The 27035-nt window shown below is 49.8% G+C and overlaps 1 protein-coding gene across 2 annotated transcripts in view; it reads right to left on the bottom strand.

The window, feature by feature from the left end:
* Positions 1–27035, bottom strand: part of POLH (DNA polymerase eta) — a 158228-nt gene that overhangs the window by 15831 nt on the left and 115362 nt on the right. For both annotated transcript variants that reach the window (XM_086926021.1, XM_086926022.1), the window contains exon 11: positions 23758–23930. In XM_086926021.1, coding sequence (XP_086782147.1) covers positions 23758–23930 — 173 coding nt within the window. The remainder of the gene's footprint in view (positions 1–23757; positions 23931–27035) is intronic.

The raw sequence follows: 27035 nt of genomic DNA, 5'->3' as shown, positions 1-27035 counted from the left end.
GGCCCCTCAGCTCCGAGGCCCAGCCGCCTCGTGGAGAGCCGCGGCCTCGCGTGGTCCGATGTCCGGGCGCCTTAGCAGTTCTCCGTAGTGGCGCTCACCGGCCAGTGCGCACAGCCGCGTAACTCAGGCATCTGAGGTCGGATTTCACCCAGAGTCGGACCGGAGCTGCAGCTCGGGTAGGTTCACCAGTGTAGCGAGTCCTGGGCGTCCGCCCGCAGGATAACAGGATATTTTAAGGATCTTTCTGGCCAGGCAGCCAGAGCCTCACTGAAGTGCGGCCATTAGCTAGTGCGCCCTCTAGCGCCCCTCGGCTTTATTAATCCTTAGGGTGAGATAAGCGTTTTTTGCAGGTTTTATGTTTTTTAAGTATTTAGCATGAACCCGATTATAGTTCAACCGATTTTCAGATGTTCCAGTCTTTCTCCACAGTCGTTCCGCCGACCTACTTGCGGATTTATCCGCTTTGAGTTCATCCGTGAACCAAGGCGAAGCTATTGATTTCACCTTGACTGTGGTTTCAGGTATAATGGTGTCGAGAGTGCCCTAATTGATGCTTCTAGTTGGGCTACAGTTGAATTGATGTTTGTGATATGGGGGTTAGGGGGTATAAAAACAGAAGAAAATGCTTCTGGGGTCAGCTTCCGCCAAGGCCATATTAGTTTAGTGTCAGAGCAAGCGGAGGGCCTGGAGTCAGTTGGTATACAAAAACTAAACTTGACAAGGTGGTGGTCAGTCCAAGTCATAGGCAATGGAGGCTCACAATTAAGGCTGGGGAAATTAGAGAAGATCAGATCGAGAGTGTGCCCCGCCTGATGTGTAGGTCCAGTAACTCTTTGAAATAATGATAACGTTTCTAAGGTAGAAATTAGGTGGCAGGTGTCTTCATCATGGAGAGCTTCCGCATGAAAATTAAAATCGCCTACCAGGATAAAATTATCTGTGACCAGTACATGAGAGACTATCCTGTCAAGAAGAACATTGACAAATTTAGTCTTGTTTCTCGGGGGTCTGTAAACTAAGGCAGCCCTACCCAGTGATGTTTTATTGTACAGGAAATTTACTATTAAAATTTCAAGCATAGGACTGACAAAAGAGTCGAGCAGAGTGATAGAGATAGGAGATCTGGCTGCCACCACCACGCCTCCACCTCTACTCCCAACTCTGTCCTGCCGAATAAGATGGTAATCCTGGGGAAAGGCGATAGCCACATCAGGTGAAGCTTGGCTGTGTAGCCAAGTTTCAGTAAAGAAACAAATGTCAGGTCGCTCAGCATCCAAGAGGCACCAAACCTCAAGGGCATGTTTGGGTATGGATCTTGTGTTGAGGTAAAGAGCTGATATCTGATTACATTGCATTCAAGTTGGTGGGGGCAGGGCAGTTAGGACACAACGGAAGTGGCGGTTTTGCAAGTACTGTCCTTAACTGTGCTCTGTGAGACATAAGGTTTATAGGCATCTGGCTGATATCTAGGATTAAGGGCAAACAGTTCCTCCCGGGAATAATGAAACATGATGACACGTAAAAAAAGGCTTACCGTTAGGCAGCTAAGGAGATATGCATGGGTCGGGGCGACGAGCGGCGTCCTGGCATGGACGGGCGCAGACGGGCTTGCCTTTGGCGCGCCTTCAGCGCGCCGCTGCGCGCGTCCGCGCTGTGGAAGGGAATATGTAGGAGGAAGGGGCGGGGGCAGCTCTAATGACGCTGCGGTAGGTTCCGGTGCGGAGTGTCCCTCCTCAACAACCGGCACAAGCCGTGGCGGACCAGCAGATGGTACACGGAAAAGATAAGAGTGATTGCTGTTGTATTCACTGCTAATCACAGGTAAAAACAATATATTTTAAAATGCACAAACATGGTAACACACAATAGCACAAATGCAATTTAAAAGGCAATGCCCAGAAGTAAAGAAGAATTGGACAGTTTTTGTTCACTGCCGAGCTTTTAGATATTAAACAAAGTCTCTCCATACACTTCCACACAGTTTAAAATAGCAACAAACGCGCATCAGCCACCTTACAACAGGGGTGCCGCTCTAGCTGCCTTACTAGGTTTTCGGACCATTATTACTTACTTCGAAATGGAAAGATTTTAATATAGAGCTCTGACGTACTTCACCTCGCCTTGATACACGAGGTGAGAATGGGGACTTTTGTGGTTATATTGTACAGACAAGAACCTAATGTCGATTCTATTTATACTTCAGAGATTATGGTCTCTTTTCTACAGATTTTTTTTTTTTTGAAGACTTATTTTATTGATTTTCTGTACAATGCACTCAATCAATCAATATTTGGCTTTATTCGGTTGCAGCAAACAGCCATAAAAGCATAGCAAACAATTCAAAATACATAGAAATACAGTTAAAGATTATAACCATCTTAATAAAATATGATCAAAATAGCAAGTTCATTACAACATCATACGGATCACCAACCACTTTGGTAACAATGTATAGCAATCTTTAAGTTGAGGCTCCGTGGTGGTAAGCTTCAAGAAGGCAAAGATAAGATACTTGGTATGTAGGAAAAGAAAAAAAAAAAGTAATGCTAAAATTTTAAGATAAGTTGATGGTAGTTAAAAGACAGCAAATTGTTCGCGGCAACAAATTAAAATACTGGAGAAATCAAATCAGGTTTTTGAAAGTTTAAAAAAAATTCATTTCAAGAATAAGCACCCCATGTTACTCAAGATTTCGCCTGTGCCTGACAGAGAAACTCAAGGATTTCGCTGTCGATTTAGCAAAGCATTCTGCGTCCAAGAATTGCAGGGCAAGGAAAGCTGGACGACACTTTCGTAGGCCCATAATTTTTAATATTGGTATGATCCAGCGTCTCCTTGGTTCATAATAAAATTTGCAAAACAATAATGTGTATATCGTGGATTGGGGGGGAAATGTCATTGAAAGGGCAGGGCTGTAGGGATTTTCCCCAGTCATTGGTTACTGAACATGTGACCAGGCGATGAAAAATATCTAGTCTGAATCTTGTTAATAGAAATTTTTCATAACCTGAAAGATTAAAAGTTAAGTACGGCTGGAAAGTAATGGTTGTTTGTATTAGATGCGAGTGTTGTACTGTGGCTTTACTGACCTCGCTAGACAGCCTCGAAGATTCTAAATGAGCAACACAAACTTTTTTAAATAGTTTTCTCGGGAGAACAGCAATTGAAGGGGGGGAATAATAATATTGTAACATGCCCAAATCATTGAAGAATTTCCTAACATAGGCAATCCATCCAATCTTGTGAGCATTGTCTAAGGAGATACAGTCCTGTATAAAGCTTTGGCAAAGTGTAGTGTCACTGGAAGACCAGATGCGGTGCCATAAAAGAAGGGGTTGGATTTTAATTGAGGCTATTAAATAGTACAGGCCCAATTCCAAGTGGCATGCATAGGTCGATGTTCCCCGTGGGACTGCGAGTAAGAATCTTAAACAGCTATTTTCTACCCGTTGCACCGCTTCGACCTTCCCATAGCCCCACACACCGGCCCCATATGTTGCAGTGGCTAAACATTTTGCTTTATAGATCTATAGGAGTTCGGCCGTGGGCCGTCTACCCAGTTTGTTTGCAAAGTTAACCAAGGCAACTGTCGCCCTCATGAAAAGCAATTTCCTAGACTCAATAGCGTACTTCCAGGAGCATTTAGGATCAAAAACAATGCCCAAACACGGGTAAGTAATTGTATTCTCAGATTTTTGCTTGGCAATATAGATGGCCTTCATGTTCTTAATCCTGGAACCAGCGGACATAACAAACTTTTTTTAATATTAATCTTCAGGTCCAGGTTGGCCATAAAAGTGCAAAATCTCTCGAGAGCACACTAACTCCATGGGGGTACGTGCTAGGATCACAGCGTCATCCGCATATAGTAACACTGGTATTAGGCGGTTGGTAATAATGGGGAGATCCTGGCACCCTGTTACCATGGCTTGTTCCAGGCCATTTGTGTAAAGATTAAATAGGAACGGGGCCAGGACACAGCCTTGCCTTACTCCCCTCTACTCTGAACGACTTTGTTAGCTCCCCCCCACACCATACCTCACTCTAGCTGTGGCGTCTGAGTATAACTCACGTAGGAAGGTTACGAGGGGCTCCTCCACTCTCATTTCCGCTAATATAGACCACAGCTTGGTGTGACTAACGCAGTTGAAGGCTGCCGAGACGTCGACGTACGCCATGTATAAGACCCCCCCCTTCGCATTTACATACTTGCCTATTAAGAGAGACAATTAAGTGCTTGTTCTGTTGTGCCCAGGCCCGCGCGAAACCCAAATTGCAGGCCAGAAAGAACTTTATTATCGATTGCCCATTGCTGCAGACGCTCTAAAATAACACGTCCAGTCACTTTCCCCAGTGAATCCAGCAAAGAAATAGGCCGGTAGTACGAAGGCGATTGGCAGTCCCCTTTTTTAAAAATGGGGAAAAGAATTGATTGGAACCACGAGTTTAAAAGCCCAAGGGTGCATGATGCTCGAAAGACCCTGGTTAAAATTGGGGATCATAGATCCATGTTGAATTTAAAAAGATCGATTGGTACCCCATCAGGGTCTGGCGCCTTTCCATTCCTACTAGCCAATAATGCAAGCTCTACTTCCTCGTGTGATGTGGATTGCTATCGGGAAAGAAGTTGACTTTAAGCCAGAACTGATCAGGTCCGGACTCATTTGCGTTGTGGTTAAGGGAAGGCCGAATATCCGCTCAAAATGTTCGACCCAAAGTTGTTCATCGATCGCAACGTCAATATTGGGGTTATTTCTTGAGTCAGATAGAAAGGCGACTTAACGACCTTCCAGAAGGAAGCGCTATCTTTCAGGGTGCATGATTTATGCAATAGATCCCAGAGATCTTTTTTCAGTTTTTCCTTCCTGCATTTTAAGGCCCGGTTATAAGTATGCCTAAGAAAAACAATTTCCCTTGGGTCTCTGTCCTTTTTATTTAGGGCTACTTTCAGGTTCTGATGAGCTAGGGTACAGCTGCTATCGAACCACCCCTTATTTCTAAATTTGCTAGTATTCAAATTAACAGATAGGGTTTCCTTTATTTATTTTAATAATAATGCAAAGTTAGTCATGACTACCTCATTTGTAGTGGCAGGATCGAGACATTTATTAATCTCTGATCTAGAATTTCTAGCCAATCTCGCAGTGATATCCAGCGGGTCCACTTTTTCCCACGAGTGTGTACCCGTTTAACTTATCTAATGATAGGTTATTTGAGCAAGGGTCCTCATAATGTCACACCTGTTCGATACCCGTGGAATTTTTAGTGTGACGCTATTTGGGTAATGATCACTGATAATAATATTGTGGGTCTTACAATTCAATATTTGGGATGCTGCATTAGAGGAAATAAAGATAACATCAATTATACTTGGCCTTCCTCTACTGTTGAAGGTAGGGACAAGAGGTATGGGAGGATTCACCATATAATTTACAAGGCCAAGATCTAAACCAGAAAGAGTTTCATTCAGGCGATCCCCAATTAAAGTATGACGGAAGTGTGTTACCGGATTATTGTTTTCATCCACAACGCCACAGACTGTTTTCACTGTGATTCCAGAGGATTTGATTAAAATACCACCCCAGATTATGGCCACTTCCTTGGTGGCTTTATTAGTTACGTCCCGCAGGGAGAAAAATATTTCTTTTATGACTTTTATTAGGTCATCTGTAGGAAGATTGTTATAAAAATTCACCATTAGGAGAAAGTTGGTTTTCAGATCTAAGGTGAGTATTTGGTAGTTTGGTTCCAATTTAATGGGAACAATTTTCGTGATCTGCAAAACATTTGACACGAAAATCGTCAGACCACCCTTTGCTCTACCTGAAGGTGATGGTATGGCTGGAGAGAAGTATGTTTTGTAACCCTCTAGGTGTATCTCTGATGTCGCCCATGTTTCCTGCAAACACAGAATACTAAAATTGTGAACGAAATCTAGCCAGATGTCATTTGTCACCTTAGTACAAAGACCAGCGGTATTCCAGTGTAATATTTACAGGAACAGGTGGGCCTTTTTGGTCTCAATTTCAATATCTAAGCCCATGGTTTCTTCGTGGTGACTAATCTGGGTCGTAATAAGCACAGTTTCTTCATTGAGAGTGGTATTTTGGTCCGGGTTAACTGAATAATCAATGGAAGCATCAATATAAGGCATTATATTAGAAATCAGGCCCTCTGACTCAAGTCAGTCCACCCTTTCTAGGTCCGGAAGCTTGTCAAAATAGTTAAAAGTCGGGATGTTATATCTACTTCTGGGACCCTCCATCAGTTCCATATTTGATAATCCCCTATGACACGTGCTTATTGATGGATGAGGGGATTGGGAGTAAAAAAAACTCAGATCTCTGGTGTGTATACCACTATCACCAAACTGAGTTGGCCAATTATATATATGATGGACCACCCGTCTGTCCCTAAAATTAAAAATGACACAATCCCCCTGGTAGTCTTTTCTTCTATGACCCACCCAGCTTAGCCTCCTGGCAAATAACATTTCTAGGTTATGTGGTTGGATTCACGGTTATGTACTCTGGGAGATGGTAGAGTTTCCGCAGCCTTATTATGTGCACCATCTGCGAGTTGCTTTAGGATATTAGAACTAGATATAGTTACTTGATCCAAGTTCTCGATTTTTTCACAAATCCGCTTTATCCTTTCCAGGAGTGGGGCCATTAGAGATTTCATGAGGTGTTCAATTTTGTCCATAAGCCCCTCATTGTATAAGGGAGATGAAAAAGGAGGGACTAAGTTTTCTACCGCTAGAACATTAAGTGAGGGAGTATTAGTCGATGTAATGCTTGGAATTAGGGGGTCTTGTAAATGTTTCGTAACATTTATAGGTGTTTTTGCTATTTTTGCAGTCTTTGGACATTTTCCCCTCTGTCTGGTCCTGCCACGTTTCCTTTTATTTGATGAACCTTGCCCTTGAGCTGCTACCGCTAGATAAGCATTTACTTTGGGTCTAGTTAGAAGAGGCGGTGGTGACTCGTTGGATATGACGTCTAAAAGTGAATCAGGGCTTGAATCTATATCTATGTGACTGTCCTCCCTAATTATATTCAAGTTAGGTGACGCCTCGATTGATCGATCAATCACACTTTCTTGACCAGTCCCAGGAATAGATGTTTTGCTCCCGCAGTTCGTAGGAGTGGTAGCTGTTGCTATGAGGCCGAGAGAAGAACGCTTATTATAGAGGGGTTCCTGGGAGAGTCGACGCTCAGTAATGGCGATTTCTTTCTCCAGGACCGATGCAGCCCTGGTTATGAACTGGTCCAGATTACCAGTATCACTTCCCCCTATGATTGGTTTCCTACCTTTGCGTGACATTATAGCCTTCGTGTGATAATGGCGAATACTTGTAATGCAGGTCTATAACAAGTAACTAACAGTAAGCATAGAACAGTGGCTCGGGGAGTACAAGGAAATAAGCTTACTCTAAAATCCAAGTCCCAAGTCCCGAATAAAAGAGGGGTTGCCCAGCCCGGCCTTGTTTGGACTATGACGGACTATGATGGGCTAGGACGGGCCCGCCCTTGGCCCGGCGCAACCCGTGCGCGATCGGTCGTCAATTTAAAGCGCCTCCGGGCGCGGGAACAGCGAAGCAAAGCAGCTTGGGAGATGTAGTCTCCTTCCACTCGGCAGCCGCTAGGTAACCAGCTGCGGCGGCGGGAGGGAGGGAGACCAAAGGTGGCAGCAGGAGCAACAGGGAGAAGGTGAGTCTTCAAAGCGTCCCCCAGCACAGTCCTAGAAGGTGTATGCACTCAAATATACATTTCTGTCAGTGATATAGTGATAATCTGAATTTAACTGTTAATCCCCCTCATACAAAGTATATGGCATGGTGATGTATTAACGTCATACATTCATTTAGTTTAGAAATCCCATAAATTTACGTCAAATGTGCATCCCCAACTGCCTTTCTTCATGAACAGTTCCCACCCCCCTCCCTCCCCAACTTTCGTCATCCGCACGTAGGGTTATAATAGTTCTGTCTCTTAATCTTGCTCAGGAGTCACTGTGTTGTATTCTTCTTGATGTGCCTGTCATGTACCGGGGCTTCCCATATGCAATGGGTGATTTCACCTAATCTTCGCATGTCTCATAATCCCGCAATGCCTGCACCAATGTCTCCCATGCTGTGGCCACTACCAGTGCTTTATCGTTGTTTAGCCTGCGCGCTTGCTGAAAACGTAGCATACTTTCGCTGTTTGCCCATTTTATGAACTCACCCCTCCATCTCCTGCTGCTAGGTCCCACTGTTGCCCTCCAATGCTTAGTGATTTCCCGCTTTGCTAGTATGAGGCCCATGTCCTCAAATTTACTCGTTATCTTGTTTTTGGATGTGTGGGGAAACCAATGTAGAACGGTAGTGGCCATGTCAAACGTCAGCTGTCTGTCCGTAGTATCATTCAGCGTTGCCCCCACCTCTTCGCAGTAAGGTCCCATCTTGGGCAAGACCAGAGCATATGATCTAATTCTACTCCTGTACGCACACATCTAGGACATGCAGCCTCCTCTACCTTAAAGTATTTACGGATTCTGCCTGGTGTCAAGTACGCTCTGTGGAGTATGTAGAAGTGCACTAGCTGGAATCTAGCATTTCTTATACTCTTCCAGGCCCTGCGCACTATTTGCGTCCAGGCAGCCTGCGAGTTAGTCTCCGTGGGCTTTCTGGGTCTCCCCCACCCTCAATCTGCATCCACGAGGGGGGCATCCGCTTACCCTCATGCCGCGTGCGAGGCGGGGGTCCCGGGGTCCAATTTACCAGGATTATTACGGGCTGGATCGCGGAGCTCTCTGCTTAGGCAGCCACCATCATCGGCTGCAAGCCACACCCCCCCACTCTTTTCTACTGATGTGGTCTGACACATGATAAAGCACAAATTGTGGCCGATTCTGTGCCATCTCTTCCCAATTAGGAATTAGGACGAATTGTCTTCTATTTTGGACATAATTTGACTTTTGGCATGTATATATTGCACCTCGTACTGTTATATGAGGTGAGATTTACGGTTTTTGAGTTTATTTATTGGCTTTCTATCATAACACATATGGTTCGTTATTTGGGATCATTCTACTTTCATTTCAACTGACTTTTTCTACTCTGTGTATCTTTTGTTTCTGTCTGATTCATCTCAATGGGTTTATTCCCACCCTTCGTTGATTCATTGATTCATGAGGTGAGATTTACGGTTTTTGAGTTTATTTATTGGCTTTCTATCAAAGCACATATGGTTAGTTATTTGGGATTATTCAACTTTAATTTCAACTGACTTTTTCTACTCTGTGTATCTTTTGTTTCTGTCGGATTCATCTCAATGGGTTTATTCCCACCCTTCATTGATCCCAAAGGTAATGAGTTTGGACACTGATGCGTATAATTGTAACTGCAGTGAGTTATGATGTCCCTTTTACTTTTCCCTGTTTTTATAATGTATTTTTTTTAATGTGATGTTTTAAATTGTATATATTTATGTGCTATGTTTTTTTGTTTTATTTTTATTTTAGTGAGTTTAAAGGCACATAATCATCACAGTCAAACCCTCCCTCCCCCTCTCCCCCCGAGTGAACATACACAGTACAATTGCAGTAATTACAAACGTAAACCCTCTTCTTACAGTACATACACATCTGTACAGCCAACAACCCGAAAACGGGCAGGGGGCGATCAGAACCATCCTCAAGGTAGAAAGTAGCCATAGGTGCAGACCACCCCTAGATCCTCCAGCCCTCTCTCTCTTCCCGAATCCCAGGAAAGAACATTTCCCTATCATGTCTGTCGGGTAGGATGAAGTATTCCTTCGTGCAGTTTCCCTAGGGACCTCTAATTGTGGGTCATCCCCCTCCACCGAGTTATCAGCGCCTCTACCAAGTAGATGTGTCTGGTACAGGCCCCAAAATGGTTTTTCATGGATGTTTTGTGTATATCCTTAACTTGAGCCATTGCAATTGTATTATGTGTGTTTTATTTGTAGGTTTATATATGCAATTTCATTTTGGTTTGTGTAGACTTATGTTATGTCTTATATATATGTTTTCAGCCCTGATGAAGTTCCCTCAGTGGAACGAAATGCATTGGCTGACATCCACGTTTCATTATCAAGAATAATAAAACGGGGGGGGTGGGAGGGGGGAAAGGAGCTTCGCGCGCATCCAAGATGGCAGTGTGAGCTTAGGGCTCCCGGGACCCTCGTAGCCCCCCGAATATATCCTGTTGATTATCCTGTTTACTGTGGAGTGCTTCTTGCAGCGGAACTGAAGGAGTATCGAATACTGAAAACCGCATCTCGAACGTGCCCCGGACACCAAAGTTGGAGAATCGGAAAGTTTGAGGCCGGTTTCTCTCGGGTGTCCGGTGCTTGAGTTGGCACTGTGTCCGAGTTGAAATGCGACAACAACGGCTCTGAGTACCGGAAGTAAATTGCCCGGCCTCGCAACTTCATTTGGTTTTGCTTTTGATTTTGCCTGGAGGGCAGACCTGAGGAATCGAAATCGAGGATTTTGGCTGCATGTCGCACCAGTGAGGGCGCTGCGGCCTGGGCTTCGTGCTGATTAATGGATAGTACGGAACTACAGATGGCTGGCAGGCTATCCTTAAAAAAATTTTTTAAAAAATAAAAAATAAATAAATAAATAAATCGAAAGCAAGGGGCTCGATATTGGTCCAACTACGACTATCGAGCACTGCCGCCCCGAACTGGATGACGAACATAGGATTATCCCACAATGGCGACCAAGCCGGAGGGAGATAAATGACAATCGAAATCCGTTAGAGGGGGAAGGTATACCCAATCTAACAACATGGACCGGTATGCACAGACTAAAGGGTCGCCTAGTGGATTGGGAAAGTTACAGGAAGGAGTAAAAGAAACCTCTGTCCTGAAAGCGGAGCCGACGTTACAAGACGTGATGGTCGCCATTGATGGGATCAGGTCCTCTCTTGAACAGAAGATGGAGACCCTGGCTCATAAACTGGACACTGTGTCTATTGAGGTAAATTTGATTCAAATAGACCTCACAAAGACGAGTGAGAAAGTTGAATCACTGGACATTAAGACGGCTAGTCTTACGAATGATGTAACAGAATTACAATTGGAAGTTCGGACTCGGACGGCCTCAAATGACCTGGCTATCCGTAGACTGGAAGATTTTGAAGGGCGGGCCCGAAGGAACGTACGCATCATCGGAGGGCCGAAAAGGCAGAGGGGCAGGCTGCGGACCTCTTCCTCGAAGATTTGGTACTCAATCATCTTGGGCCCAAAGGCCTGAGCAAGTTCTTTACCGTTGAGAGAGCGCATGGAATTCCTGGAGGTAAACCGCGTGTGTCGGTGTTCCGCCCCGACCTTTGATAGCGAAAACATTTAATTTTAGAGACAGAGATGCGATCCTCCAGGCCTCCAGATCTGGGGGCCCTTTGAAATACGAAAACTCGTCCATCAGTTTTTTCCGGACTTCACGCAGGCAGTCCAGAAGCAGAGAATAAACTTTATGGGGGTTAACCCCTTCCATGCTCATGACGAGCTCAGCTCGTCATGCAGTACAGTGCTCCTGTGCTCAGCTCGTCATGACCACACCCGTTTTCATTGCTGTCCAGCACAGAAGAGGGATTTCTCAAGCAGCGATGTGGTTAAACGGAAGCTTCGTGATAAGGGACTCAAATATGCCATGATGTACCCATCCAAGCTGAGAATTGAACACGACGAGAGAGTATACTTTTCTGACAAGCCGGAGATCGCAGCGGACTGGTTTGACAATTTAACTGCTCAGCAAGAACCCCAGAGACAGAGTGGAGATGTAGGAGGGGGCTCACAAGAACAAGAATAAGCACTGTTGCCATGGGAACTGGGGAAAGTTAGGGAACGGACTATTGTTGTACTCTTTCCGATAAAATTTTTTAGCACAGTAACTATAGGGGGTCAATGGGCTGTCGGTGGGTCTCTTTCCTCCTCATATTTAGCTTTTTCGTAGTTTAGATTAGAGGTTGGGGCGACAGGCACACTGCAAGTTGGGGAGGCTTGATAAACAGGGGTGCAGGGTGGGGGGTAATGTAACGAAAAGTTTGGTGGGGAGGTGGGGCGGGGTGTTCCTTTTTCGTTTTGTATTTGTGTTTTTTGTATTTTTGCAAGGCATTGTACTGCAAGATTGCTTATTTATGGTGCAGAGATTGGAGGAGGGTTGGGCCTTTTTTATGTTCCGTGATGGGGGGTAGGGGGCTGCGAGTATTGAGTTGGAATGTGAATGGGTTGGAGGATAAAATCAAGCGCAGTGTGGTCCTACAATTTCTCAAAAGACAGACCCCGGATGTAGTTCTACTTCAGGAAACGCACTTGGTAGGGAATGCATGTAAGGCGATGCATAGAAAAGGCTATTGGCTGGTAGCGCATGCTGGATTTACTTCAGGGTCCCGGGGAGTTGGGATCCTCCTTAGAAATTCTCTCCCGTTTTTAGTTGACTCCATCGTTGCAGATGAGAGGGGTCGCTATATAGCGGTGTCAGGACGTTGGGAGGGCTATACTCTCTCCTTGGTCTCGATTTATGTCCGAGCGGGTCTGCAAACCACTACCTATACCGAGTTGGGGAAGGTTGTTTTAGACCTTCCTAGAGGGTTGTTGATTCCGGGTGGGGATTTCAATGCTGTAGTCTCCGGCACCATGGACAGGTCTCCGCCCGTGCTGCGGGACGGGCACAAAGATGGCTTCCTGAAGGCTCTGGGTCTGGTGGATAGCTGGAGATTGTTTCATCCTAATCAGCGACAGTATACCTTTCACTCTGGTGCTCATGGTAGTCTTTTTCGTAGTTTAGATTAGAGGTTGGGGCGACAGGCACACTGCAAGTTGGGGAGGCTTGATAGTTGTAAACAGTGGTGCAGGGTGGGGGGTAATGTAATGGAAAGTTTGGTGGGGAGGTGGGGCGGGGTGTTCCTTTTTCGTTTTGTATTTGTGTTTTTTGTATTTTTGCAAGGCATTGTACTCCAAGATTGCTTATTGATGGTGCGGAGATTGGAGGAGGGTTGGGCCTTTTTTATGTTACGTGATGGGGGGTAGGGGGTTGCGAGTATTGGACCAATCAATCAATCAAAGACATTTATAGAGCGCACTACTTACCCAGAGGGTCTCAAGGCGCTTGGGGGGGGGGGGGGGTGCTGCTACTGCTCGAACAGCCAGGTCTTGAGCTTCTTCCTGAAGGAGAGGTGGTCTTGGGTCAGGCGCAGGTCGGTCGGGAGGGAGTTCCAGGTTTTGGAGGCCAGGTAGGAGAAGGACCTTCCTCCTGTAGTCGTTCTTCGGATGCGGGGGACGGCGGCAAGGGCGTGACTGGCTGATCGGAGGTGGCGTTTGGGAGCGTAGAAGTTGATGCGGTTGTTGAGGTAGCTCGGGCCTTGATCGTGTAGGGCTTTGTGTGCGTGGGTGAGGAGACGGAAGGTGATTCTTTTGTTGACGGGGAGCCAATGCAGGTCTCTCAGATGTCCGGAGATTTGGCTGTGTCGTGGGATGTCGAGGATGAGTCTGGCCGAGGCGTTCTGGATCTGCTGGAGTCTCTTCTGGAGCTTGGCGGTGGTTCCGGCGAAGAGGGCGTTGCCGTAGTCCAGTCGGCTGGTGACGAGGGCCTGGGTGACCGTCTTCCTGGTCTCGGTGGGGATCCACCGGAAGATCTTCCGTAGCATGCGCAGGATGTTGAAGCACGACGAGGAGACGGCGTTGACCTGTCTGGTCATGGAGAGGGAGGAGTCCAGGATGAAGCCCAGGTTGCGTGCGTGGTCTGTCGGTTTGGGTGCGGTGCCCAGGGCGGGGGGCCACCAGGAGTCGTCCCAGGCGGAGGGCGAGGAGCCCAGGATGAGGACTTCCGTCTTGTCCGAGTTCAGTTTCAGGCACTGGTCGTCATCCACTCGGCTACGTCTTTCATCCCTTCGTGAAGGTTGGACAGGTCTCCGCCCATGCTGCGGGACGGGCACAAAGATGGCTTCCTGACTTCCTGGAGGCTCTGGGTCTGGTGGATAGCTGGAGATTGTTTCATCCTAATCAGCGACAGTATACCTTCCACTCTGGTGCTCATGGTAGTCTCTCTCGCATCGGTTATGGTCTAGTACCGGCGGCCCAGGTGTTGTATATTACTGAAGTAAAGCATCTGGCTAGAGGTATTTCGGATCACTCGCCGCTCTGGATCAGATTTGATATGACCTTAGGTTGAAGTGGTAGAATCGCCCCCATAAATCCCTGGCACTTGCGTAATCCTAAGATTCGCAAGGAATTGTTAAAAGCTTTGGAACACTATTTTCAGGAAAATGAGGGTTCGGTTTCCTCGATCTCACTGTGGGAGGCCTTTAAGACAGTGATTAGAGGTCAAGCCTTGTCCCTGATTACGGGAGTCAAAAAGCAGAAAGAGGAAGCAGTGGTGAGAGTTGAATTGGAAATAGCAAACATTGAAATGGAAATAGAACAGGAGGTGACCCGTGCTAGACTGCATGTTTTGCAACTTAAGCAGCTTGAGTACAGGACGCTGGTCACTGATAGTGCGAGAGCCCTGAGCCGAGAGCAACAAGGGCGTCTATATGATGTAGGGGACAAGGCCGGTAAACTGATTGCTTGGTTGGATACGAAAGATAGAGCGGACCGGGTAGTTCCCGAGATTGAGACGACGGAGGGGACTTATATAAATGACCCACAAGCTGATAGTGGATAGTTTTGCTGATTATTTCAGTAACGTTTACACTTCCATTGCAAATAGGCCGGAGGAAGATTTATGCCTATTACTGAGGGATATTCAACTTCCATGTTTGACTGAGGAGGATCGCGACCTCATAGATAGTAAGCTTACAGCGGATGAGATTGCTTTGGCGGTGCGTTCTTTGAATTCTGGGAAAGCAATGGGTCCCAATGGTCTCCTGATCGAGTTGTACAAGCTGAGACCAGACAGGATTGCCCCCTATTTGAGAGATATGTTTTTGGAAGCTCGAGAACGTGGGGTGTTGCCCCAAGACCAGAGAGTGGCTTCGATAGTGGTGATACCTAAGGAGGGGAAGCTGAGATCCAATTGCGCTTCGTACAGGCCGATCTCATTGCTGAATTCGGAACCCAAGATATTGGCTAAAGTGTTGTCCAATAATTTAATGAAGGTAATTAGTGAACTAGTACATCCCGACCAATCTGGATTTATTCCGCACAGAAATACGGCTTTGAACCGAAGGCGGTTACACAGGGTTCTAGCCAGGGCGCATACCTTGCGAGAACCGGCCATAATAGCGCCACTAGACGCAACAATGGCCTTTGATACGGTGGAATGGCCATATCTGTGGGCTGTTTTGGCTAAATTTGGTTTTGGTCCAGAGTTCATTAGCTGGGTGCGTCTATTATATACCAAGCCTCTTGCGCAGGTTGTTGTGAACAATCGTGTCTCAGCGCCATTTTGTCTTGGGCGGGGCACTAGACAGGGGTGCTCACTCTCTCCCCTTCTGTTCTCGCTGGCTCTTGAGCCTCTTGCGGCTTGGATCCGTTGGGAGCCCTCGATCAAGGGTATTTGTAGGTCCCCGCAGTTTGAAGATCGGATCTCTTTATATGCTGATGACATATTACTTTATTTGACTTCTCCCAGGAAATCCCTTAACGTTGTTTGCGATGTTTTAGCCTCTTATGGTAGAAATTCGGGATTGATCATAAACTGGGCAAAATCCTATCTTTACGTATTGTGTGCGGACGCCCTCATCCTGCCTCGTAACTGTCCTATTCAGACCGCTAAGGAAGGGTTCAAATATCTCAGGATTTATATTTCAATGGATCCCACAATTCGATATGATAAAAACCTTCTCCCTCCATTGGCTCAGCTGAAAAGCGACGAAGCTGGCTGGAAGAAACTTCCGCTGTAGTTGCTGGGACGGGCGGTCCTTTTTAAAATGATGTCCCTACCCAGTTTTCTTTATGCCCTCCAGAACACTTTGGATGAGGTACCAGCTAGTTATTTTCGAGAAGTGGAGGGAATGCAGTGTAGTCTACTTTGGGAAGGCAGATCACGTATAGCGTTAGCTAAGTTGACGCTCCCATGGTACGACGGAGGAATTGCCCTCCCTGATATTAAGAGATACTATTGGGCATCACAGTTGGGAGCTATAAATTAGGTACTTACGGGTCCAATACGGATCCGGGTTATGCAATGGATAAATGGCTGCTCCCTGGTGGCAATTATAGCAGAGCGCTGTGTACCAGATCTATAGAGAAAAGTTTGATGGGGCCGACTAGAGTGGCGGTACGTATATGGCACGATGCACAAGTTACTACTTGTGTAACGATATATCTGTAAGAGACATTAGTTAGTGATAGATTCCTTACCTTAGAATATCCCCAGGCATCAGAATGGATCCGGAAACTTTTGCGTAGCAGTACCCTTGCGCGTCGGTAGGAGTCGTCTGCGGCTCCGCGTCCGTCGTCGTCGCCGTGATGACGTCGGAGTACTTAGACGCCGCCTCCGCGTGCTGACGTCAATTCTTAGCCACAGCTTTTCCACGCCAGAAGCGCAGAGCCATGACAAAAACCAACACTGGTGCCAAGAAACTAGGGCCCTGAAAGAGGATGACCTTAACCCTAGATATCGGTTCGCAGAACGGGGAGGATGGGTGGGTCGGTAAGGAATCTATCTCTAACTAATGTCTCTTACAGATATATCGTTACACAAGTAGTAACTTGTGCATCTGAAAGAGACACGTTAGTGATAGATTCCTTACCTTAGAATAGATACCCCAGCAATACCATCCCCGTGGTGGTGGGTCTGCGAACCAATAATCACACCAGAAAGTCCTGGAGGACGGAACGGCCAAATTAGCCGTCCCTCCGGACTTGACTGTCCAGGCAATAGTGTCTTGCAAACGTGTGCAGCGAGGCCCACATAGCTGCCTGGCAAATGTCCTGCAAGGGCACACCTCGGCCCAAGGCAGTTGTAGTGGCCGTGGCTCGAGTGGAATGAGCCCTCAGCCCAACAGGGGGTTCCTTCGTAGCCAAGGAGTAACACGCCTGGATGCACAAGATAATCCACCTGGAGATGGTCCGCTTGTGCACCGCTTTCCCTTTCTTAGCGCCCGCGTACCCAACAAAGAGTTGATCATCCACCCGGAACTGTTGTGTGCGATTCAGATAAAATGAGAGCGCACGTTTTGGGTCCAGACCGTGGAGCCTCTCCTCCTCTCTCGAGGGGTGCGGCGGTGGAAAGAAGGTGGGCAACGTGATGGATTGCCCAATGTGGAAGGCCGTGACCACCTTGGGTAGGAAGGAGGGCCTTGTCCGTAACACAACCTTGTCCGGATGGACTGAAAAGAAAGGAGGCTTACAAGATAGAGCCTGGAGCTCACTCACTCTCCTGGCAGAGGTGATGGCTACCAGGAAGGCAGTCTTCAAAGAAAGAAGGCGAAGAGGACAGTTGTGAAGTGGCTCAAAGGGAGCGCACATCAGAAACGTTAGAACCAGGTTCAAGTCCCACTGAGGCATCACGAAGGGAACAGGAGGAAAGGTATGTGTGATGCCCTTCAGGAATCGATTAACAATAGGGGACTTGAACAAAGAAGGTTGGTCAGGCAGCCTCAGAAAGGCTGAAAGAGCTGAAAGATAGCCCTTGACAGTTCCCAGAGCAGAGCCCTGCTGGGCAAGAGAGAGAAGAAAGAGGAGAACCTCAGAAAGAGGGGCATTGAGGGGATCCACAGCCTTTGCTGTGCACCATGCCACAAATCTGTTCCACCTGCAGGCGTATACCGACTTTGTGGAGGGACGCCTGGCTGCCAGAATGATGTTGCAAACTTCAGGAGGCAAGTCAAATGGCCTCAACTGTCGCCGCTCAATCTCCAAGCATGGCGGTGGAGACTGGACAGGTTCGGGTGGATGACCGTCCCCTGCTGCTGTGACAGAAGGTCCTCCTGAAGAGGCAGACGAACCGGGGGATCGACTGACATACTGAGTAGCTCGGGATACCAGTACCTTCGTGCCCAGTCCGGAGCCACAAGGATGACTTGTGCCCGGTCGTGCTTGATCTTCTTCAGCACTCTAGGCAGAAGTGGCATAGGCGGAAAGGCGTACAACAGACAGCAGCTCCACTCGCGACGAAAAGCGTCTCCGAGCGAGTGCCGCCTTGGAAATTCCAACGCGCAGAACTGATGACATTGCGCGTTCTCTTCGGTGGCGAATAGATCTAACCAAGGCTCTCCCCATCGCAGAAAGAGGCCTTGCGCCACGTCCGAGTTCAGACGCCATTCGTGATCCATCGAGCACCGACGGCTGAGTTCGTCCGCCCTGGCGTTCAGAGAACCTGCCAGGTGTTGAACCATCAGAGTCACGCCCTGATGTTCCAGCCATTGCCAGAGACGCAGAGCCTCCTGGCAAAGGGTCCACGACCCCACTCCGCCCTGTTTGTTGCTGTACCACATGGCGGTGGTGTTGTCCGTGAACACTTGCACTGCACTCCCTCGGACAGACGGGAGGAATGCCTTCAGTGCCAGACGAATCGCCCGCAGCTCCAACAGATTGATATGGAGCCGGGACTCCGCCGGAGACCAGAGTCCTCTGATCTCCGCCTCTCCCAAGTGGCCTCCCCAGCCCTGGAGGGACGCGTCCGTCACAACTACGTGCTCCGGTTGGGGAAGGGAGAGGGATCTGCCGTTGACCCATCGCAGTCCGAGAGCCACCACTGCAGCTGTCTCGCAGTGCCCTCCGAGATCAGGACATGGTCGGACAGGTTGCCCTGATGCTGGGCCCACTGAAACTTCAGGTCCCACTGCAGAGCCCGCATCCGCCACCGTGCGTGATGCACCAGATGGATGCAGGAGGCCATCAGCCCCAGAAGCCGCAGCGTCAACCTGACCGAAACTCGGGATAAAGGCCCGAAGATCGGAATCAGAGCCTGTATATCCCGAACACGCTGTTCGGGCGGGTAAACCCGAAACTGCGCCGAGTTGAGAACCGCTCCGATGAAAAGGTGCTTCTGAGAGGGGCACAGGTGTGACTTCGGCACATTGATGGAAAATCCCAGCTGGTGCAGGAGATCCGCCGTAGTCTGGAGGTGGCTGACGACTGTCTGGGGCGAGCCCGCCTTCAACAACCAGTCGTCTAGGTAGGGGAAGAGTGACACCCCTAACCTGCGCAGATGAGCTGCGACCACCGCCATCACCTTCGTGAACACCCGTGGGGCGCTGGTAAGGCCGAAGGGGAGCACGGTAAACTGAAAGTGCTCGTGGCCTACCGTGAACCGCAGGTAACGCCGGTGGGCCGGCAGGACGGGGATGTGGAAATACGCGTCCTGCAAGTCCAACGCCACCATCCAGTCTCCTGGGTCTAGGGCAGCTAAGACTTGAGCCAGTGTCTGCATTTTGAACTTCTCCTTCCGGAGGAAGCCGTTGACGTTCCTCAGATCCAAGATAGGGGTAGGCCCCCTTTGCTCTTCTTGGGTACCAGGAAGTAGTGGGAGTAGCAACCACGTCCTACTTCTGGCCCAGGAACGCGCTCGATGGCCCCCTTGGCCAAGAGGGCCGAAACTTCCTCCTGCAGGAGCCGCAAGTGATCCCCCGATACGTGGTGGTGTTGCGGTGGCATGGCTTGAGGGGTCGTCTCGAAGGGGAGGGAGTATCCCCTTCGGACGATCTGCAGCACCCACCTGTCCGAAGTGACAGTGCGCCAGTGAGAGTGGTGATGGCGAACCCTGCCTCCCACTGGCGTCACATGGGCCGAAAAGCACGGACTAGGAGGGTTTAGAGGTGTATGCCACGGGGGCAGGTGTGGACTGACTTCGCCTGTTTCCCCGACCGCCTCCACGGCGGTTTCCACTGCCGCCGCCGCGCTGGACGACAGTTTGCCGTGAGTTGCTGGCGGCACGTGTGGGGGCGCCCCTTCCCTGGCCACGAAAGGAGCGAAAGGCACCCATTTGCAGGCGCGGGGCCGAGAGGCCCAAGGACTTGGCCGTAGCCCTGGAGTCCTTAAAGCGCTCAAGCGCGTGGTCTGCCTTGTCGCCAAAGAGGCGACGGCCATCGAACGGCATGTCCTAAGGGTGTTTTGGACGTCTGCCGAAAAATTGGCGGATCTCAGCCAGGTGTGGCGTTGTACCGCCACCGTCGTAGCCATTGCTCTGCCCAGCGAGTCAGTAGTATCCAGTCCACACCTGATTAAATACTTGGCTGCGTCCCGGCCCTCCACAAGGGCTTGGCCGAGTTTGGCCCGTACCTCCAACGGGCACTCTGGCAGCACTTCCGCCACTGTCTCCCACAGAGAGTGGGTGTAGCGGCCCAAGAGGCATGCGGTGTTGGAAGACCGCAGTCCCAAACTAAGGGACGAGAAGATCTTCTTGCCATAGTTCTCGTACCTCTTGGATTCCCTGTCCGGCAGGGCCGTCGGGAATGCGGTCTGGGAATTAGAGGCCTGGATGACCAGACTCTCGGGGTGGGGTGGGAGGACAGGAAACATGGGTCGCCCGGAGCCGGGCGGTGGCGTCTGGCCACGTTCCTATCTACAGGCGAACCAGTAGCGGGCCTGGACCAAGTGCCCAAAAGAACGTCCGTCAAGGCCTCATTGAACGGCAGCTGAGGCTCCATGGAGCATGACTGCGGCTTAAGGACCTCAGTGAGGAGGTTAGTCCTCACAGCCGCGACGGGGAGCTCAAGGCCCAAGGCCTTGGCAGCCCTCGTCAACACCACACCATAGGTAGCTCCCTCCTCCGAAGCCACGGTAGGAGGAGAGACAAATCCAGTGTCTGGAGAGGTGTCCAGGCCACTGGCCTCCCCAAGGTCTCTTGCCCAGTCCATGTTAGACTGGCACTCCCTGGCCAGAGGGTCCTCAGACCCCTCCCAATCCTCCTCATCCCTCATCTCCTGAGATTCAGGGTCGTAATGGTATGAGGTCGGCTCGTAGAAGCTGAAATCTCCAAACGTCGTCGGGATCGGCGTCGTCCCGACGTCGGAACCGAATAAAAGGAGGCATCGGGGACGCCGCCGCCCGAGGACGGCGCCGGGGGAGACACCACACAGACCGACGCCGTGGGGGTCGTGAGGTCCACCGGTGACTATCCAGAGCCCGATGGAGGTCCAGCGGCACCCAGTGGGGCAGCTGAATCCTGCGGCGCCGGGCCAGAGGGCACCGGCGGTGTCGGGATCGTGGGGCCCTGCGGCGCCGGGCCCGAAGGAGTCGGCGGCGTCGGGGTCGAAGACCCCGTCCCACTAGGGGCCCAAGACGGGTTCGCTGGGCCCGAAGGCGCCGCGGAACCCGTCGGAGGAGAAAGGGACCTCATGGCCATGAGGAAACGCTCAATCTCCTCCGGCGTCGCGTTCAGCCTAGGGACCGGCGGGTATGGGGCCGGACGCGGCGCCCGCGGCTCCTCGGCGTCACCCGAACCCCCGGCCGCATCGCGCGAGTGTCGGGGGGCGTCAGAAGAGCGACGATGCCTCTTCGACTTCTTGTGTTTCTTACCTGACGACTTGGACCCGGAGGAGTGGTGCCGACTCCCGGAGTTGTGACGGCTCCGTCCCCGCGACCTGTCCCTCGACCTCCCGTGGGACCGGGACCTCACACGGCGCGGGGACGACTGCCGGAGTTCGAGCCGCCTGCGGGACTGCTCCCGCCTGGCCTTCCTCGAAAGGGCCAGACAGTCGGGGCAGGCCTCGTCGTCATGGTCGACGCCCAAACACGTCAGACACAGGCAGTGGGGATCCGTGACCGACATGGTACGGTCGCACTCGTCGCAATGCTTGAAGCCGGGCATCCCTACAGGCACCGTCTGAGTCGTACAGACTTCGAGATGGATCAAAAAGATCACCAAAACTTAGTCAAAAAGTGACTAGGGAACTGCTCTTTCCAGATCTGCGCTGGCTGGCGCGGAAAAAAGAAGAACTGACGTCAGCACGCGGAGGCGGCGTCTAAGTACTCCGACGACGTCATCATGGCGCCCACGACGGACGCGGAGCCGCAGACGACGCCTACCGACGCGCAAGGGTACTGCTACGCAAAAGCTTCCGGATCCAGTCTGACGCCTGGGGATATTCTAAGGTAAGGAATCTATCACTAACGTGTCTCTTTCAGATGTTACTTGTTCATTGGGATGGAAAAACTGTCTGACTTTGGCTACCCCTTTATGTGGATCGGATAGGTTGGGCAGGTTATGGAATACGAAGGGTTTTGACAAATGGGACTTGATGGGGATTACCACCGTGGGCGATGTTTGGGCGAAGGGAAGGGTTAAGTCGTTTGCTGAATTACAAACTGAATATGAGCTGAGTGGAACGGAGTATTTTCGCTATGCGCAAGTGAGGCATGCATTGAGGTCGGTATTCCCCGAGGGGGAAGAGATACCAGAGGCGTCCCCATTGGAAGACCGAATACTGGATGGGTATCTGCCTGATAGCACCATTTCTCTCATTTATAAAAAATTGATAGATCACAGAGTGGATCTTTTAGCAGATTTAAGGGACAAGTGGACGCAGGAGGGTATTGAAATTGACGAAGATTGGCAATCTGCAGTTTCTTCCCCTAAGGAAGTTGCGATTCCGGCGAGATGGAGGCTCGTCCAGTTGAAAATACTGTTCAGGGTTTATGTTACAGGTCCACGTCTGATTAGAATGGGTTTAACGGAGGAAGGCCTGTGTAGGCGTGGATGTTGTCAGTTGGGAACGTTTCTTCATATCCTGAGGGAATGTCGATATATGACAGACTACTGGAGCATAGTCCATAATGTTATGCAGGAAGTAACAGGTGTGGCTCTTTTGCCGGAAGCTAGGAGATGTCTATTGAATATTTGGGAGCCTACAGACCTGAACACTGCACAAACTCGATGGGTCACTCTAGGGGCCATGATAGCTAAGCGGAACATTGCACAGCAGTGGGGATCTGCAAGGCCGCCTACGATAGAAGGGTGGAAAGAAAATATGGATTGGTGTATGTTCCGTGAAAAAACTGTTTATCTGGCAAGGGGTCTCTCTCGAATGTGGAACAGTGTTTGGGGTCCTTGGAATCAGTACAGAGGAAATATCTGTGTACCACCTGCAGCTGTTGTCTTTGATACTCCTCTTTCCCCATGACCCTTACATATGATTCTGCCTGACATCTGTGCTCTATACCCACCCCCCTTGCTAATATTTTCTGTACCATATGTTGAATTTGTGGACGACCCTCTTCTGTACTATGCACCGATGTATTTCTTGATGCCTTTTATTAATAAAAAGAAATATATAAAAAAAAGAATAATAAAAGGATACTTTTCTGACACGTTTGGAGGACATTTACTATGTTTCTTGGTGCACCTTCCCCTTTCATATACTGATTATCAAAGATGTTCATCCGAATTTTTAATACCAGGAATTTGAAACTGATTGCAGATGGTGCCTTCACCGGCAGCAGCAAACTTTACTCATCAGAAAAACCATGCTAGATGGGCTGAACGCTCAGTTAATGCAATAATGAAAGTAGCTGCTCTTCTGCGTAGGTGTGCGGACAGCCAGAGGGTGTTCAGTGTGGGGTGTAGGGAGTACGCCCCTTGTAAGAACATCACCTACTGACTTCCTGCTCTGCTCACTGACCCCAGGAAGAACACCTCCTCCTGACTTCCTGTTGTGCTCACTGACCCTTGGAAGGACACCTCCAATGGGCTACGGGTAGTGCTCACTGACCTCAGGAAGAACATTAGGGGTCTAGTGTTCACTGGAAGAACCTCTCCCGACTTCCTGTTGTGTTCACTGAACTTTAGAAGAACATTGCCAACTTGCATACCCCATTCAGAAATGAGACACACATGGGTACAAAGAAAAGCACTCACCACGCCATCTGGTGGGCTCCAGCAGCATTGCACGCCTTTACAATAATGAAGGCATCACTGCAGATCTTCTCCGCCTCATAGCGCGCCAGGGCACAGCAGCGCGACTGGCTGTTTGCTCTCTTGTCGCCTTGCACTCGAATGCTCACGGTCAGCAGCTTCGCCACACGATTGTTCTGTTGGGTAGAAAAACGGGGAAGAGTCCAAAGAATGGATTAATGGCCTGGAAACACAAGTATATGCTGCTCTCAAGCAGAACGTTCTCCCTTTACAAGTATATTGCACCTCCTTAGTGTCAGCTTGGACCAGACACAGCGGAGATGCTCTGGTAGCCGTCGGCAATGGTGAAGGCCACACATTTAAGGCATGTCAAGGCTCATTGGCATCATCTGGGGCCCTATTATGTATGGGGCGCACTTTCCTTGCTTGCACCTGGCAAAACAGTTGTGCTGGGCGCAAACAGGGAAAGTGCACCCTGTTACATGGAATGCACTGCTCCCAGGGCAGCGCATTCAGGTGAAAAACAGAGGACCTGCTTTGAAGCCGCTTAGTGTTTCACAGTAGACGGCTAACCGCCTGCTTTTGTAAGGGGATTAGTTATCGCGTTGCTGGTGGGTGCAGTGAGCGACTGCACTGCCTGCATTGGGATGTCTAGGGGGGTCCATGGAATCCCCTTTTAGCTCTCAGAGGGCTACTATCATGGGGTGCACTGTTAAGTGGGCTCCCTGACAGCTTCATTGCCTCTGCACCCTAATCTATAATACGGCGCAGGAGCAGAGGCAAAGGGATTTCTCCCATGCAAATGAGGTAACGCCCTCTTAGCACAAGTGCTTTCAATACCACAGAAGAGGCTGCACGACCATCCGGTCCCTTCTGTAATACAAAAGTTACCCGGGGATGTGTAATGAGGTCGCAAATGGCCATTGTGCCTCCGAAGAACTTTGTGAAGTACGGCCCCTGGTAGCCAATTGTAGATTCTGAATAGTTCCATTGTGAGGAAGGATTATTAATCACAGAACTTTTGAAGGACTGGTACGATAAGGGGACATATTATAGAACACAGCGCTCTCACTTTGTTTGCACCGGGAGAACCTTTCAAATGGTGCGCTTGGCGCAAACAAAGAGACTGCGTCATACTATATTGAATGAGCTGCACCCAGGGCAGTCGCAAAGTCGTGCTCCCCTGGGGCAGCGCATTTACATGAAATACAGAGAGGCATTGAAGCACCTGCCTCAATGGGGTGTGGGAGGGGGGTGTCCCTAGAACCCTCTTTGCACTCTCCAGAGGGCTGGTAACAGGAGGCAGACTGACACTAAAACCGTCAGTGCACCTCCCGATAGCTTCTTCGCCTCTGCATCCGTGTCTACAATACGGCGCAGGCACAGAGGCTAAGGAATTCCCTAATTTGAACCCTCTGGTGATTTTGCTGGCACTACATATCCGCCAGCGCCATCTGTATGACGGAGAGCGCCGCGCAAGCTTCTGCTGCCCCATCTGTAAACACCCAAGTGCCCCAGGGGTGCGCAAAGTGGGAGCATATGCCCATTGCAACTCCAGGGCACGTTCCATAATATGGTCCCTGGTTGCAAGCTTGTAACCCTAACCCAGACACCGGAGGCTCTCACAGAAGCCTAGTTGTTTCTATGAATGAGGATACAGAGTTTGCAGCACCCGGGGCACATACAGCGCATACACACAGCTAACCTTGTGTACATAGCTGCCAAGTTTTCAGACTGGTCATGTGTGACATTTCCATAGCTTCAGTCATTAGCATTGTGTTTATCTGTTCAGCCTTGTGTAGCGCTCGTGACCAACGCGCCTGTTTAACATCATTAGCATTGTGTTTATCTGTTCAGCCTGTGCAGCGCTCGTGTTGTTGAACAACTTACTTTGGAAATCAGGAACTCTGGGTGCAGCGCTCGATAACGCTACTTGGCATACACTTATCACCACTAGCGCTTTCACTGCGGTGCACACTGAGGTTTGTAGCGCTCGAGATAATTTACCTCCGTACATTTGTTTACCCTGCAGCCATTTTGCTCTGACCCCTTGGCCCGTCCCAGACCCTCCCTGCACCTAGACCCCGCCTCCCAGCTGACCCTCCCACGCTCCGCCCCCTCCACCATCCATTTATGGCCAATGCCTCCACGCGCAGCGTCCACGCGCTACGGCCGCGCCGAAGGTGCGCCAAAGGTAAGCCCGTCTACGCCCGTCCGTGCCTGGACCGCGCCCAGCGCCAAACCCCCTGGCCCTCGCATTGCCCAGCCCTCCCGCATTACCTACGATGCCCCCACCCTCCTAGCCCTTAACCCCGGCCGCTCCCCCAACTGCGTCCAAGCCGCTCCTGGACACGCCCATGGACCTTTCTCATGCTACTCCTGCAAATTCATCGGCACCGTCAACAACTCCGCCACGATCACCCCACAGACTCCCGACCCCAACAACCTACAATGCATCTTGCTCAACACCCGTTCGGTCCACAGGCACGCCATTGACCTATGGAATCTACTAGACACCATCTCTCCGGACGTCGCCTTCCTAACAGAAACATGGATGAACGCCTCTTCCGCCCCAGACATCACCATTGCCATCCCAGAAGACTATAAGATCATACGCAAGGACCGTACCGGCCACACAGGAGGAGGAATCGCCATCGTCCACAAAAAATCCATCCACATCTCAACCAGCTCTGACGTCAATCTCGCCAACTCTGAACACCTTCACTTCCAGATCCACACCGACCCCAAAACCACTCTGAGGCACCCTCCTTTACAGACCTCCAGGACCCCGCGCACAATTTAGTGAAGACATCACGGATTTCATCACTCCACACGCCCTCCCATCCAAAGATTACATCCTTCTGGGAGACCTCAATTTTCACCTTGAAAAGAACAACGACCATAACTCCACCACCCTTTTGGACAACCTCGCCAACCTCGGACTTAAACAACTGGTCACTTCCCCCACCCACATCGCAGGTCACACACTCGACCCTATCTTCTCCTCCAGCAACCATGTCTCCTTCAGCAACACTACGGCTCTCCTCTGGACTGACCACAGCTGCGTCCACTTTTCCTACAACAAGCCCAAACCCAACAACCACCCCCAACCAACTCTACAAAGAAACTGGAACAAAATCACCATCGACCAGATCTCCTCATCGCTTCTTCAAAAGCCCCCCGCCCACTCCTCAAACCCCGACCAAGCCGCCACCAACCTAACCCTATGGTTATCCAACAGCGCCGACATCCTAGCACCACTGAAAAAACGACACATCAAA

This window comes from Lissotriton vulgaris, chromosome 6 (genome assembly GCF_964263255.1).
Source record: "Lissotriton vulgaris chromosome 6, aLisVul1.2, whole genome shotgun sequence".
NCBI lineage: Eukaryota > Metazoa > Chordata > Amphibia > Caudata > Salamandridae > Lissotriton > Lissotriton vulgaris.
Note: the sequence above shows the minus strand (reverse complement) of the source record. Positions and strands in the feature narration are given on the sequence as shown.